This window comes from Lampris incognitus, chromosome 1 (assembly GCF_029633865.1).
Source record: "Lampris incognitus isolate fLamInc1 chromosome 1, fLamInc1.hap2, whole genome shotgun sequence".
Lineage (NCBI taxonomy): Eukaryota > Metazoa > Chordata > Actinopteri > Lampriformes > Lampridae > Lampris > Lampris incognitus.
Window position 1 is genome coordinate 19,615,029 of NC_079211.1, and position 16,157 is coordinate 19,631,185.

The window sequence follows — 16,157 nt, forward strand, 5'->3', positions numbered from 1 at the left end:
GCTATAGATTTAAATAGTGGACATAGATCTTTATACTGAAGTACATATGATGTACTTCAGCAAAAAGCAGTATTAGTAGAAATCTGTTTTGCGTGTATCTAAATATACTAAAAATATTCTATCCATCCATGGAACCATGTTGGAGGCCAAAACAAATTACGCTGAAGAGAAAATTTGACCTGTAGTTTCCTGTTTGGAAAGCACTGGCATAACTCCTGCAATTTGAATAATTTTGATCTCAATTGATGCAGTTAAACACAATCTGCATAAATTAGCAACATAGAGGTAATACATAAGATAACACTTTGTTCAAGAGTTGGACATGAAGAGGCCTGAATGCCGGTAAACTGGTCTGTTTTCTTTCATCATCCAAGTTCTGTGTTACCCTGTATTTGGGTTAAATGGCAGAGGGAAGGAGGGAATACACTTTATCACTTCAATTAGTTTGTCATCACATTTTTTTATTTTATGCTCATAGTCAGACAACAGAAAACTGGAACGGGATGTTCGTCACAATTCAGGCATTCAATATGACATCTAAAAACCCTGTTTGCGAATCACAAATCTAACACTAATTCTTTTTCTGTTCTTCAGAATAGTAACCTGGGCTAGACTTGTCCATAGATTGACCCAGGCTGAATCCAATCCATGACACCGATAGGGTTATTCCTGCTAAAGATGCCAAGTCACTGTAGCAGGTGTCCCTGCCACTCAAAAGATGCAGACGTATATAAATATTTAGAAATGTGCTGATGCTTTTTGGCATACACGGAACGAATGAACGATCACTTGTTTTTACTGGTGATAAGGCAGGTGGAAATGAAGCAAATGACTCTCTATGACCCCATACTTGAAAATACAAGAAAAACAGCCTGGGTTTAAAGGCAGCTAATCGCGATTGCAGCTAATTACCTACCACGTTGATGTCAATATGCATTTGTATTGCATTTTGTTAAATTAGGTGTCTGAGATTTACAGGGGACTATGTATACATTTATTAACACGCTTGAATGCGAATAATCCCTGTTTGAGCAAATCATGTTTAAGTGACTACCGACTTTGCTGAATGGAAAGTGAATGAGTAGAAGTGCAAATCAAGTAAAAATGGAAAATGCGAAAAATGTGGATGTCAGATATGTATGTGATATATATGCCGTTGCTATAAAACCTTTCTCGGACCTTATTTACAAACTTTTAGTTAAAATCCCTTACCTCTTACAACATTCCATTTACCTTTTCTCATGAAAGCTGAACAACTTGTTGAACCTGCTCTTCTACTTGCTAGCAAACACACATTTGTCTATAACTAGTCCAAACAGGCATTTTGAAATGATGCATTGTTTTCCACACTCTTTGACAATTTGTTGCATGTGCAGGACATTAATAATACAGAAAACGTATGATTGCTCAAAGGCCATGTTGCAACAAACACTGTTTCCAATATCTTTTTCACCTAAACCAAGCTGAGAAATTGTTCACAGACTGCAATCAATATGCTTTTAGTATACGCTTGTTGACAGATATTATGGGTTCATTAAGTTGCTCATGAACAACATTTGAATTTCAGCCAAACAATATTGTCGCTATTCCTCTGAAACATGGAAACAGTGTTTGATTCTCTAGGCGCTAATGTCCCATAAAACCCTTGCATAATTCTTCTCGTTCACCCTTTCCTTTTTTTTCTCTCATTCTCTGACAATCTCGCTGTAAAGTTATACATTCATTTGACCAAATGCAGTACATAAAACAAGTTATATACAATGTGATAAATGGAGTATTGCACTGCAGTAATAGAGTATTGCATTAGAAGCTTTTTTCTTTCCTACTGATTAAAAAGGATAAAAAAAAACAATATTGAATGCTTTTTGCCATTTATGATATTGTCAGTACCAAAATGGCAGCTCTTTTTAGACTTTTGAATCTTAAAGTTATGGAATGTTGAGGTAAATGCATTTTACTCAATCTATTCAAAATCCATACTCATTATATAAAGGTTTAGTCTCTTTTTATCGTTTAATAATACAGTACTCTATCAACTCTCAAAAGAATACCTTGATTAAAGTACAGTCCAGCAAGAAACATGTATTTACACAATCCTAACTCCCTGCATGCCTCGTATGCATCATAGTTATTAGTAATCTCTCCCTGCATAGACTTGTGTCAGACCAGCAAACATCATGTCATTCATGATCTAATCATTATTCATGTACCCAAACCTTATATATATAATAACTGGTGTATAACACTGTTGACACTGCGTGTCAAAGTTTAACACTATTTTCAAATGATTTCAAACATCTTTGGCATTTTCATCCTTCACACTTTTTGGTGTTAGAGCCTTTTAGGCATGGCGACTGATTTATGGAGAATATATGTCCTAGTTAGTCAATACAGTGAGTACAAGTCATCTAACATGCAATCACTGCCTTAATGATGCATCAAATGATGTCTTTCATTGGGTCAGTATTCAAACTTGCAGACAGGCAACCTTTGGCTTTTACAGCAGTATATCCCTTAATTTCCTTTCATGTGATCTATTAATCTGAGCACTGTTAGTCTGATCAAATTATACCATTATTACTTTTGATAGTTAGTTGTACGCTTCAGAGGACTCTCTGAGTTGAAAAAGTCCAAAACACCCTTCATTTGCCTTCCAATGACTTCTCTGCAAGGGCTGAGCTCATCCTTACAGGTCAGTGGAGATGCTGCCCCTCTTCACCCTCAGGCTGCCACCCCAGCCACGAGGACAGGTGTTGTAGCTGCGTAGACCGGGCGATCTCATGCCTGAGTCCTCAGACTCAACTGATGCATCAGAGTCAGTGAGGGAGCGAGTGTTATAGAGCCTTACTGGGGAGCAGATCCTCTGTGTGGGGGTGGGAGGAGGGCTGGTGAATGTAGGGGACTGTGCCCCCAAAGCCCGTGACTGGAAGGGACTGAGAGCTGGTTTGCCACAGTCATAGCCATGGTGGGAACTGCCAAGTGGGGAGATGGGGAGGCTGTGACTGCTCAGTGCACCAGGAGAGGGGCTGTTTTTACGCTTGGCTGCATTGATGATGTTCTTTGCCAGAAGGCGATGGTTGGCTTTCGAGTCTAAATTACTGGCGATGGGGGACATACAGCGACTCTCCCTGGTTGGGGACACACGAGAAGTGGCAGTGGATGTGTAAATGGGTTTAGCAGTAGGGCAGGACTGACTGGTCTGAGAAATTGAGGGAGACTGGCACCTCGAGCCCCAAGGAGGAGAGATGGGAGAGGTGGCTGTAGATGTTTGAGATAGTCTAGTAGTGGAAATGGGGGAGAGCATGGAGGGTTGACTACTCTGACTGACCATGGGGGACTGACACCTTGAACCCCAACGAGAGGAAACAGGGGAAGTGACAGAAGGTCTGGAGCTGGTGATGGCAGAAGAGGGCCGGCTGGTGAGGAGGTCTGATGCCGGACTGGACCTAACGCCAATTGCAGGGCCTTCTGGGTTGTTGTAACGTCGATTTAAACTGGGTGTCCTGGTTGGTGTGGGAGTCTGACTTGGGGTTGTGGCAGGGGAGGGCTCCTTTTTTGCCTGTGAGAAGATTACAAATATTATTTTTAGAGTAAAACATACAACAACAAAAAAAAACCCACAAAAATGTGTGCAAATCAATATTTCATAGAAGGCAAACTATGTATTATGTCTATCAATAATGTAATACTAAATTATAAATGTCTGTTAATCTTAGATGAATATGACTGGTTTTTGCACATTGCAGCATTACATAATTTTCTCTGCTTTTAGTAGGTTGGATATGTACAACATAGTGTGCTTGGTCTTGTTAATTTTGTGCCTTTTTAACTGTGAAATACTGCAGTAACCCCTTTGCTGGTTATAGAATATTGTTTACATCTTGTTCCCCAACGATACCCCTATTATGACAGGAACATAACAAGGCTGAATGGTCCAATTTCATCAAGTGGCACAGCATTGCCAAAATAGTATTGCGGTTGCAGACTAAGTCTCAGTGACATCCAGATTATCTATCTGTGACACCCCTCTCACATTCTTTAACAGGACTGAATACTGCAAAACACAGATCTGCTCTTTAGTATATCTCTCAAGTTACTTGCATTTGACCTTTTAGAAGTCAGCATCCAATGGGGATAAGATGTTACCCCCACAGGAGCTGCTGCGTAACATTCCTATCTACTGAATCTACTGATTCCCAAACTGTGGTACGCGAGGCTCCCCCTGGTGGTACGCAAGAGCCTTCCTGGAAGGCCTAACAACTGTACCCCAACTGAACCAAGTCCTTAACTTCAAACCGAAAAAAATGTCATTTACTTTTATTACAGACAACAGTTATTACATATGCATCGCATGTATGAATTAGTTGTTAATCATTTAAATATTTTAGAAATAAAATTTGCCCGTGCTTAGCCACGTAGGGGGACGTCACGTCACGTCCGACATAGCATGAACTAGCAACGCAGACCTTGACCTTGACCTTGCAAGGGTCGGTTCGGACTCCTCAGTCATTGATTTTAGCTAATGTTATTAGCCTGTCGTGATCAAGTACCACAACTGAATGGATGCAGAGACAAATCTGTGGCTTATGCTGACTGCTGTCAGGCCTGGAGTTCAAAGACTATGCCAATGCAAACAGGATGATCCATCTCATGGTATGTGTATTATTATTATTATTATTATTAGGCTATTATTATTATTATTATTATCATTATCATCATCATTAGGCTATTATTATTATTATTATTCATTATCATTAGGCTATTATTTTATTTTAATTTCTAATATTATTATTATCATCATTAGGCTATTATTTTTATTATTATCTTTAATATTAGTAGTATTAGTAGTAGCAGTAGTAGTCAGTGGTGGACTTAAATAGGCGAGCTGGTGCTTTCATTGTTACATCGTTGGTACCTGTAGTGGAAAGTGGTACTTGGGAAATTTGGCTTAGTATAGTGGTACATGGTCTGAAAAGTTTGGGAACCTCTGATCTAGAGCATGTACTTGATGAAGAAAGGTTCTCTCTATTTCTGATAATAATGTTAGTACATTTTTGCTTGTCAAAACTCTTAAGATAATTTTTTTTTTAAAAAGGCAATTCTAGATTTGTATGTATACCATTTGCTACACCATAGAAGCTGAGTGTGCACACAGAAAATAATAGTTGTGAGGTCAAGGGTCAACACATTAGTCAGAAAGCCTTGGCCCTTTGGGCCCTTTGAGATTACTAAGCTTCTTTAAAGGTCAGGTCTTCATGTGCGCATACAGTGCCCCGAAATGAAATGACCTATGTTTTAAATGAAATTACTTATGTTTTAAATATCACATACCGTGTCATAAATTATATCCACCTCTAGAATCACACTACTTGCTTACATAGTGGGGACAGAAAATGGTGCACCTTGTGCAAGTGTAAAAGGCCTACAGTGAAAGCTGAGATTGAACAGAGTAGAAATTAATAGACTTTGACAGACTAAAGTAATGAATGTAATTAGTGAAAAAGACAGCGAAACCAGGAAATATAGAAAAGAGAGGGAAGTCACAGGAGGATGTTAGGATAAAGCTTTAATTGGAAAGGAAGAAGCTGTAAACCACCAAAGTCAAGAGACAGTACTAGAGTCAGAAGAAATAGGTATATCAGGTGTAATAAAATGGGAAAACAAACACACAGATATTCTCTATAGTCAGGAGCAACTTCAAATTTGGATCTTTAAAAGTACTATTGTATCAGCTTGCATATGTGTGAGAATATCATGTGTAACACTTCTGAATTACTGCTTTGTTAAATCGAAACATTTGAAAACACTATAGCTCCATCGCATACAATGTCATGCAGTTGGCAAAAATATGAAACATCTAGGACTCTAGACAATTGCCTCATATTTATGTAGAAAATGTTGGAGAGCGGTTTAAATTGAAAATTGTGGAGCATAAAGTTCATTTTAAACCATCTGCTAGAGTGTTTTGTAAAGCAGCTTCTTGCTGATGCCAACAGACATGGGAAAGGAAACACTCGAAAAATATGTGGCACAATCTCATCTCTAAGTTATTTGCTTAGTTTGAAAAAGGGAGGGTTTGCACACTGAACCGCACTTTGGGGACAATGACAGCCACCCTACTTAAGGCACGTTTTTATTTCAAGTGAGCTAAAGTCACTGTAAGGATTTCTAAATGTGTTAATTTGAAAAATAAATATCAGCAGGTCTTTACACAACAATTAAATAGAGTCCAAATTGGCCTTACTACACCGATTAAAAGGTAGATGCATTGTAATACGGAGCATTTGCTCTTAAAGTGAAAGTGGATGTTAGAGCAAAGCTTATGCTCATACAGGGGGTATAACTGCAGAACAAGATGTAAACATGCTCTAACCAACACAGCTACAGCCCTATTACATAGGCCCTTGCTAAAAAGGTCAAAGATAAAGTGCAGCATATTGTAAGTATTCGGCCATCTAGAAGCAATAAATATTTTGTAACTGTGTCGTGTATGTACTTACGACACTAACTTCTATTCCCTATGATATACCCTGCTCGTACAGTACAGACAGGTTATCTAATAATAATAGAGAGAAGGTCTCCACACCTGGGGCTCAATCCCAGCTTTCTTAGCTGAAAACGTGGGCCTCGGTGCCTGGACCCCCGACCTTGGGGTGGACACACGCCCTGGAGAGAAGGCAGACATGGGAGAAGACAACCTTGGATGCCCAGGGCCACGAGCTGTCCCATGGTTTGAAGGATAATCCATTCCTCCTGTGGAGCTGAGAGGGAGCTGGGGAGACAGGCACTGAGCAGGCCTATGACCAGTCTGGGAAATAAAGTTAGGGGGTGAGATGTTGGGTAGGGAGGTCTGTCTGGGGAAAGTTTGTGATGAGATCAGGGGCTTGGGAGGTGGTGCTGCTTTGGGTAACGAGCTCATGGGATCTTTGACAGGGTTAAGAATAAAGAGGGAAGAGTTTATCTGGTATGGCTGGTGCCTTGAAAGGTCCATTTCGATCTTGGTGCAGCCATTCTCCAGAGGAGGTTCCTCTGGGACTGGCGCAGGTGGTGGGGCTTTTTCACTAGGTTTTTTCCTGATCGACTGTTGGGCCTGAAGGGTCTGTGAAAGTTGAGAACACATGTCTGAGTTTTTAGCAATAGCTTTGACCCTCCCAGGCATGTTTGATGGATACACCCAAGATGGTGGCAGAGACATAGTGGGAGAGGGAGACCTCATCTGCCCTGTATTTTGATTATCCACCACATATTTCTCCATCCTAGATTGGCGCTTTGCAAATAACTCAGCCCCCTTTCCTGATGCATTTGTTAGGGTCTGCTCTGGCCTGTGCTCAGCTCTTACTTGAGTCCTGGAGCTCTTGAGGCAGGAGGCCCACTCAGGAGCTGAAGCCTCCTCGGCTCTCTCTTCCTCCTTGGCAAGGAAGTTGGAGGCTTCAGCACCCAGTTCCAAAAGCTCTTCTTCAGCTGCCAGTTCAGGTACAGGTCTGTGTAGATGTTTCTTCCTCTCGTCCGCACCCTGAACCAGGGACAGCAGCTCAGGGTTGGGTGCTACCACTGGCTTTTCTTTGAATGTGAACATCGACTTCCTGGTTCCCCTTCTCACAGCACCTTCCTCAAGTATTCCTGATTTAATCGGTGATATAGGCTTCCTCTCGCCGATGGGTTGAGGGACAAAGGTGGAGGGCCTGGGAACCATGTGCTGGCCATGTTGGGGTGCGGATGGGTTGGGGGAAACATACTGAGAGACAGCAGGAGCAGCAGGATGGAATTGGGATGCCAGAGGAGATGTGGGGGTCATGACAGGAGACACTGGAGGTGGTGGACTAGTGTAGGTCTGTGGGGGTTGTTTAGTGACAGCTGGTAGAGGAGGTGTGGGGTATGAAGGAGGTGGGGGCAGAGGTGAGAACGCTACAGGATGGGGAGCTGTGAAGTCAGGAAGAGAAGGGGTGGCATAAGAAGGAGCAGGAGGGATGTCCATGACTGGACAGTTAGCGTCAGGAAACTGCACTGTCGTTGGAGAGAGAAAAGGTCTGGCGGTTCTGTTCATGATGGTGGTGGCCTGCTTGGACGTGGACACAGAAATGTTGTCAGGGTCAGAGTTACTGTGGCAACCATTAAGAAGCTTTCTAGAAGGACCTGGCTCCATGTATCCCCCATTTATCCTCTCTTTCCCCTGAGCTTGTGCTAGTCGAACTGGATGGCCATTATCGCTTTCAGGGGTAAACCCATCTTCAACTTTATCCTCCAGCTCCTTGAGGACTTCATCTTTTTCCTCCTCCTCCTCCCTTATTTTCACCTCCTCATCCAACTCCTCTTTCTCATTGACAGGAAGGAAATGTCTCTCATGGATGACACTGTCCTTTACATCCTCTGCCTCATGGAAACTTTCCCCTGGTTCCTCCATTATATCACCTACTCTGTATGCACTTCCAGTGGGTGACCAGAGTGCTTTGGTAGCACTGTTCTTACAGTTCAGTTCTCTATTTTTTTCCTCACTCCTCCTCTCTGCCCATGTCAGTATATTAGAAGATGGGCTGGCTTTAACATTATCTGCTTTGTCCTTCTCTGACCCTTTGCCGGAGCTTTCTAGTGTAAAGGCGTTGACTCTTTGCTTGCGCCTGTTGAAGAGCTGGACACCTCTGGAATTAGAGTTGGAAGGGATGGTGAGCTGGGCAGCGATGATTTGACTCCTGACACGTGCCTCTTTCAGCTCCTTCTCTGATAAACTGGCACTCCTTGTCAGATCTATAGTAGAAAACAGAGAAAAAAGGAGGATCGCCTAATCAGTGAGAGAAGCAGTAGGTCAGTTTTATACATCACAGAGTGGGTAAGTTTGAATGCAAACAAGAGATGCTGCAAAGAGTTTATTCAGGATTTTAATGGATGCTAACTTTGAGAAGCTTGGACTAGTGTGTTATATCTGCTATTAAAACACACACAGATTCCCTGACATCTACTACAAAGGGTCCTCAAAACAGTGCAGTGATGCAGTGAGAACCAACATGGACAAATTCTTGACAAGTCCAGGGAGAAACAAACTGTTTAAAAGCCCACATAATCGTTTCTCCAGCATATGGCTTTGATTGTCTCTTGCTGTACTTTTGATTCCTTCCAATCTAGACAGAAAGGACACGGCTTAGTTAGACATTTTACTCAGCCAGCCAAAGTCATAGACAAAGCTACAGCTCGACCACACTGAAGACAGTTAGAAAATAAACATTTTAACAGGAGACACATGAAAAGCATTTTGACCAAAGTTGAGGACGTGCAGATCTAGGTCAACATATGCTACAGGGTCTTACAAAATGTCCTTTTGGCCACGTGATACGTTGACTCTGCAGTTTCACCCAGTATTTTGGAAATATGTGATAAAACAGCAAAGTTTGTTGAAAATAATTGCAGTTTATTGTCTGAGCTTAAGGGCTCCATTCCAGGCTATACAAGTATTTCCTCTGCCATCTGCAGTGGTCCCTCCCTGAGCATTCCTCAACTGCTGAGAAAATTCCCTGCCTGAGTTTCCAACATGCCTTTGGTTTCTTTCTTGGGTTAATTTCTTCAAGGCTGCGGCTCAATCCCTTAATAACACGCCCTTTTTGAAATCTACAACTTCCAAAGGGAAAACATTTTGACAGTTCTCTACAAGCTTACACTGCAATAAAGTGTTCCCATCATAATATATATATATATATATATATATATATGTGTGTGTGTGTGTGTATGTGTATGTATATATATATACACACACACATATATATATATACACATATATATACACATACATACATACATACATACATACATACATACATACATACATACATACATACATACATACATACATACATACATACATATACATACATATAATGTACATTAATCTTAATATTCCACTCCTCATTTGTTGAGCACTTTTATCAACAACACCATTGACGGTTTCTGGAAAAAAACAAAAAACTCTCTCTCTCTCTCTCTCTCTCTCTCTCTCTCTCTCTCTCTCTCTCTCTCTCTCTCTCTCTCTCTCTCTCTCTCTCTCTCTCTCTCTCTCTCTCACTCACTCACTCACTCACTCACCCACTCACTCACTCTCTCTCTCTATATATATGTATGTATGTATGTGTGTGTGTGTGTATGTGTATATATATATATATATATATATATATATATATATATATATATATATATATATATATATGTGTGTGTGTGTGTGTGTGTGTATGTGTGTATGTGTGTATATATATATAGACACTTTCTTGGAAAGTTGGCAAAGACTTAAAAACTGACCCCCCATTTTATGAAGTGGCTTGATGGCTCAAGACAGGTACTTCATTTGATGTGCCAATCAAAATAGTTGCAGGTAAATCAGTTACCTGTAAAGATGCCACATGATAATCACATTGCATGCAGGTTTTCCTGTCTCAGAGTCCTCCATTAATCTAGCATGATCATTACTCCAGCCAAATAAGAATATTGTGTTTCCATCACATTACAAGCATAATCTGCCCTTGATACAACTAATCACAGAACAGTGCAGTAATCAAGTAATCAAAATGGGAAGTTTGCAAGGAAATACGTGAATGTCACTACCAAATATGACAAATAAACCAGTCCTTTACTGTTGAATTTGTTGGCCTCGGTTAAACACACAAAGAAATATGCTGGTACTTACATCAAGCCAGGGTATACATGACCATAACAAAACAGGTGAAAAGGAGCTAATCAGCATACAATTGAAAACTGTAGCCACAGGTACACGCAGCCCCCTGTATAGACTTTGAAGCATAGATGAGCCAGCATTCATACAGGACCTTATTAATGCATCTCTTAGCAAAGTTGTTCGTGTGGGTGTCACTGCCTCCAGAGTGCCACTCGAGAATTTAATTGGCTGTTTTGTCTTTATAATTTGCATGACCAGAACACATCCCAGTTGTGAGCTGTCTTGGAATAACACTTATGAAATGTCACCAGTGAGATATATTGACTGTAACCTTTACCTCTAATCGATGCCAGATGGCTTATCAAGTAACATGCCGGTGCAAATTCCACCACTGATTTATATCATGGCTGGAATAGTGAGAACTAAGTGTCTCTTTAAAAAAAAACATTTAGTTGAATGTCTAGCTCGGTCCAAGTTTCATTAAATGTTTTGTCCAGTGTTTATTACTGGGGGAAAAAAACATCCAGATTAAAAATAGATGACGTATTAGCCCACACAGCAAGGTTTGTCAATACATTTAGTGATAATGTTGAATTTAAGAAACTACCCAGCTGTGGTCTTTGTCGATCTGACAGCGCCCACTTAACGCATATGAAGTGTCTACATAATTGCATGGTTTGCATATGGACTGACAGAGAGACTGGCTGATAGAGCATATGGCTCAGAGCTCATCGCGCATCAACTTGACAGCCGCGCCTAACTGATGCGCAATCCGTCGCAAATGTCGATCTCACCATTACGACTTAAACATCACACGCAGACAGTTCGACTCACAGTTTAAACCGGTGCGTAGGGGAAACGAGTCGTCATTATTCGACAACCAGCAAACACACGTTTCATAAGTAAAAACTACTTAAACGACAAATAACGCGGCTCCTTTCCTAGATATGCGTTTTCCCTGAAACTGTTAAGATGAGTCGTCGCCCCCCCCCTCCCATCCCATCCCCTCGCTTTGCTTACCTCTGTGTAAATCAGAGCTCCGCTCTTTTTGTTGCACTTCCACAAGCTTTTCCACTTTAACTGCGCTTGGTACCTTTCACTCACACCCTCCCCCCTCCTCCCCTGTCCTGACTGGAGCTGGATTGAGGATCGTATTTCTTTTTCCCCAGCAAATGTTGGTCCGCAACGCGAGTTTGTCATGCGTCCAACGCGCTCAGCTGCGCCGGAGTCTGGTGGATGGTGGTGGTGGTGGTGGTGTGTGTATGTGTGTGTGTGTGTGTGTGTGTGTGTGTGTGTGTGTGTGTGTGTGTGTGTGTGTGTGTGTGTGTGTGTGTGTGTGTGTGTGTGTGTGTGTGTGTGTGGTGGTGGTGGTGGTGGTGGTTGGGGGGTTGCTGTCAAGGCTGTCAATAAAAGCCGGAGTCTGACTGGCAGTACAGTCTCACACCTAATTACATTATTTTCTTTTTCAAAGTAATTCCCCATATGCAATAGTTATAACCTATATAGCCTGTGGTAGATAACCAGGTGGCGTCGTGGTCTGGTGGGAACAACCGTCCTGGTGATGGGTGGAGGGGGGTGGCGACTTCAAAAGGCCACAGTCACCTTTTACGCCACCATAGACTTATTTCACAATAAGTGAAAGATTTTCTTACACTCTGTATGACGGAGAAAAAAATGTCTGTTCTTATAGTTTAGTTTTGTGATTAGACTAACCCCTTGTGTTTATATTATAACAGAGCATTTTTTCTCTCAGTAATTATACTCATTAGAGTTTTGCCTGTGTTAAGGATTAATATATTAGAATTCTCGTTCACTACAATGTCCACAGCACATGGGGAGTCTCTAACATGGTGAGAATTTAAATAAGGATGATTCTTTATATGTACAAAATTTCCTTAATTAAGCTATATCACATAGCACCATTAACCTGAGGAGGATAAAGAAAGGGGGGATGGCAGTTTTACAAAGGTTTTTTTTTCTCATTTTGCTAACGGGGGGGGGCAGCATCCCCTTGCCTCCCCCTTCAAATTGACCCCTGCCTATGATGCAACACATCTCAAACTCTCACTGAAAGACAGCAATATTGATGTTTCAGTGGTTGTATAGACTCTACTTTACTTTGACACTGCTATTGATGTGCAATCGATGGGAAATATCAATCAACGGTACCTCTGCTTCGCATCCCATGTCGGTGGGATCGGCTGACCCTTGTTCCTTAAATGTCTTTTAAGTTTAAGGGCAACTCAAGCGTAGTCAAAACTCACTCAGGACACTCTGGAGCCCTAGCACCTGACCTCTCCTGATACTGCTAATGCCCTGCCTGTCTGTCTGGATATCATGTGTTGAGGAGGGGTACGTGGGTGGGTGGGGGGTTGGCGGGGTGGAGGGTTACGCGTCTTGCTCCGGGACAACTGATGCTGCCCCTCCAAAACGTTTGCCCTCTGTGAACCCCAGAGCCATCAGCTTTAACCTGTGAGGGGAGGAGAGGAATTTCCCGTCCTCCAGCAGACACGATTTAGCCCCTGGCGATGACGTAAAAGCCCCAAACCCCCACCCAGCCACCCCCACCTCTCTGGCCGTTCCCTCTGTAACCTCTAACTCTCTCCAACTTCGAGCTCTATCAAATGCCCTAATCCCATTCCCCCTCTCTGAGAGAAGGCAAATGGAAAACTCCCGTAAATACGGGTAGGATCTGAGTCACGGGCCAGCCCTTCATTTGTATATCAAAGGTCAGATTACCCAGCCGGATGTTATCTTTCACCGGCTGATGGTGGCAGGGTGAGTTGGGATGACAGCGTCAGCCCCTGTGGGTTGATGTGCGAGGCGATATGGAAGGACGGGGATTAACCGAGGTCCTGGGGTCTTAACCGATTGAATGTGACCTAACCTCCAGCTGAATCCCATAGGGGAGACAAAATCCTCACCCAGTGGCGGAAATCAAGCTCCACACATACTGCTACCTCTCTGTGTCACAAAAGGCATTTGCAATGGTTGTCAAACAAAAGTCGAGGCCGTTGCTTTCTGTTTGCATTGTATTTTATCAGTTCTCTCACTACACACATGGCCATTTTGTGATGGCAAAGTAATTTGTCTGCCATTTTTGAAAAGCTAATTAGAGGGTGCTGACTGGGGTGGGAGGGGGGCCAGTGGCACTGAGGCAGTAGATCCATATGGGTGTATTGAAACACTGAAACATTTCATACTGGGCCCTGGGCTTTCTCACTTACTTCCTCACAGCACAATGTTCTGTGAGTTCCTCTGATTACCTCGACTGGTCTGACAGCACTTTCACAGCCCAGAGGTAATTATCTTACCAGTTGCTTATTGTTTAAGTGTTTTACCACGTTACAACTTAATGAACTATCAATCTTTGGTGTTACCACTTGTAAACTCCTCCTTTTCTTGCCTTTTTTTTCAGCAACTGCCAGCTGTGAAAGTAAAAAGACGGGTCTGAAGAAGATATTATGGATTCTTTCCGACCAGCTTTTCCCACAAGTTAGCCCAATATTGCCGGTGGCTATGTTGCATGTTCAGATTGCCCTTTATGTGTGGTGCATGATTGCATTTCCATTGCTGTTAGGTCAGCCTGGCTTTTTTTAACGGCACAAAAACAGATGTTTCACACAGCGACTCACTAGCTTAAATTGCACAGACAAGGCAGTATTGTTTTCACATTGCTTTTTCTGCTCATTTGTTTTTACCTTAATCAAGCAAATTCTCACCTGAAAGTACACTTACTATGCAATAGTGTTAAGATATACTGAAGCACTGAGGCAGAGTTAGGAAGTGTATCTAAGGCTACACCTTCCTCTTGTACAACAAGAGAGTAGCCCAATATAATCTACATTGTCCTGTTGCATTGACCTCTTGACCAAAAAGGCAAACAAACATTAAGAAATGTAAATGGTACTTACTTGTTCTGTGGCCCATCTGATTAGTGTTAGGGGAAAGGCTTGGTTGTCCCTTGAAAGACTTCTCCCAAGATGCATTGCACTCTGTGCTGGGGGAATCTATGTCCTGATGAGGCTTTCTCACCCCACCTGGACTCCAGCTTATCCCTCTCCTCACAGACACATGTTCCTTCTCCATCTCTATCTCTAGCCCAAGTACAGCGCCCCAGCTGTGGAAGAGATGATAGTATGCAACAGAAAGGTGGAGGTTTGGGTCAAATCCTCTTTCCTGATCAGGTGAGCTCCTCTCTGACCGTCCGGTCAGGTTGAAGGTCACAGGACAGGCGTGTACTGGGAGATTTCAGTCCATACTAGCAAACAGTGAATGAGCTCGGAGGTACAACAGAACACACAACTGGGAGGAGGGCAAGGGAACAAGTAACTCAGCTTCCCAAGCTGCTGTTTCCGGTCACAGGTCCACTTTCAGCGGTAATCCCTCCAAATGTTGTCCTGCAGCCTGCCGCAACTTGACGAAAGAAGTGCACTCTTGCTTTGGTCTTTGCAAAGTATTCAAAATCTTACAGGACCTCCCAGGAGAGGCAGCTCCAAAGTACTCCTGGATGAGTTCCAATGGACAATTGCCAAGAAAATTTCACAACTGCAACGTGCTCTATTGCAAATCCAGCAGAAGGAGGCTGAGAAACCATCCAGTTCTCTCTGTTTGGGTCTGTCTACTGGTCTCTCTTTCTTTCCAACCCAGACATGTTCTTCCTCTTCTTCTATTTCTGTCACCAAAGTATGCCTGTTGTCTGCATTTCAATCCCTTGCTCACAGATTATTTTTCTTTTGGAGAAAAGGGTCTGCTCTTTATCTTGGAAGACCATAACTCAACAATGACATGCAGGGGAACCATGTAGATAGTAGCTTCCTGGTATTAGGTGGGATACGGTGAGCAACATTTCACTTTTCAAAAGGTCATCCCCCAGACTTTTCTTTTTTTTTGTACCCACAGCTCAGATTAGATTTGCTTTTTTCAGGGTTCCCCATGTAATTTTGAATACAGTGAAGTCAGAAAAAGTTTCTGTGGGCACAATAGGCAATTCCTTCCCCTTCCTTTGACATTTAACAAGAGTACATTCAAGGGAGAAGGTTCTTACTTGTTGAATTATTTGATACAGAGATGGTCCTTACATGTTAAAATGTTGAAACTCGGGCCCAACAGTGAACCAAGTCATTCCTCAGCTAACACATCCATTCAAGATTTCCGTTTGCTAGGTTTGGTCTGCTGAGAGTGGATGGGATGTCTGTGTTATGGCAAGTAAATTGTTAAAGCAGTCTGTGAGACAGATATCACACTTCGGTCTGACTCAGCTGAGTGATTATATAATAGGACATACATTGATAAGAGGAAAACCAGGTGTTATGAAAGGCTGTGCAATCCCCTAGGTGTCCATGTCGTATCCACAGCCACCTGCAAAACAAGAAAATATTCAGTTTTGACTTCAGTGGTGTCAAAAAAAACTCTCGTGAATTATCACATTTAGAAAGACAAAAGGAATATTGTTACTTCCACTAATGGTGATCCACTGGCAAAAGAATCCTATCCTATTTTCCAT

The 16,157-nt window shown here is 42.2% G+C and overlaps 1 protein-coding gene across 1 annotated transcript; it reads right to left on the reverse strand.

Annotated features, from left to right (window-relative positions):
• Positions 1–446: 446 nt before the first annotated feature.
• Positions 447–15,927, reverse strand: LOC130121943 (synaptopodin 2-like protein). The gene is made up of 3 exons (XM_056290934.1): positions 14,566–15,927; positions 6,587–8,742; positions 447–3,559 (listed from the first exon to the last, which is right to left on the reverse strand). Exons 1-3 carry the CDS (start codon positions 14,738–14,740, stop codon positions 2,687–2,689), a joined length of 3,204 nt encoding a protein of 1,067 aa, XP_056146909.1. The 5' UTR covers positions 14,741–15,927; the 3' UTR covers positions 447–2,686.
• Positions 15,928–16,157: the final 230 nt, after the last annotated feature.

Excerpts from the sequence above, each read along its gene's own strand:
- LOC130121943 (XM_056290934.1), bottom strand. The coding sequence starts at position 14,740 with ATGGAGAAGGAACATGTGTCTGTGAGGAGAGGGATAAGCTGGAGTCCA. Across the intron at positions 8,743-14,565 it reads TCAGATGGGCCACAGAACAA|ATCTGACAAGGAGTGCCAGT; the intron begins GTAAGTACCATT and ends TTTCTACTATAG. Across the intron at positions 3,560-6,586 it reads AAGCTGGGATTGAGCCCCAG|GCAAAAAAGGAGCCCTCCCC; the intron begins GTGTGGAGACCT and ends ATCTTCTCACAG.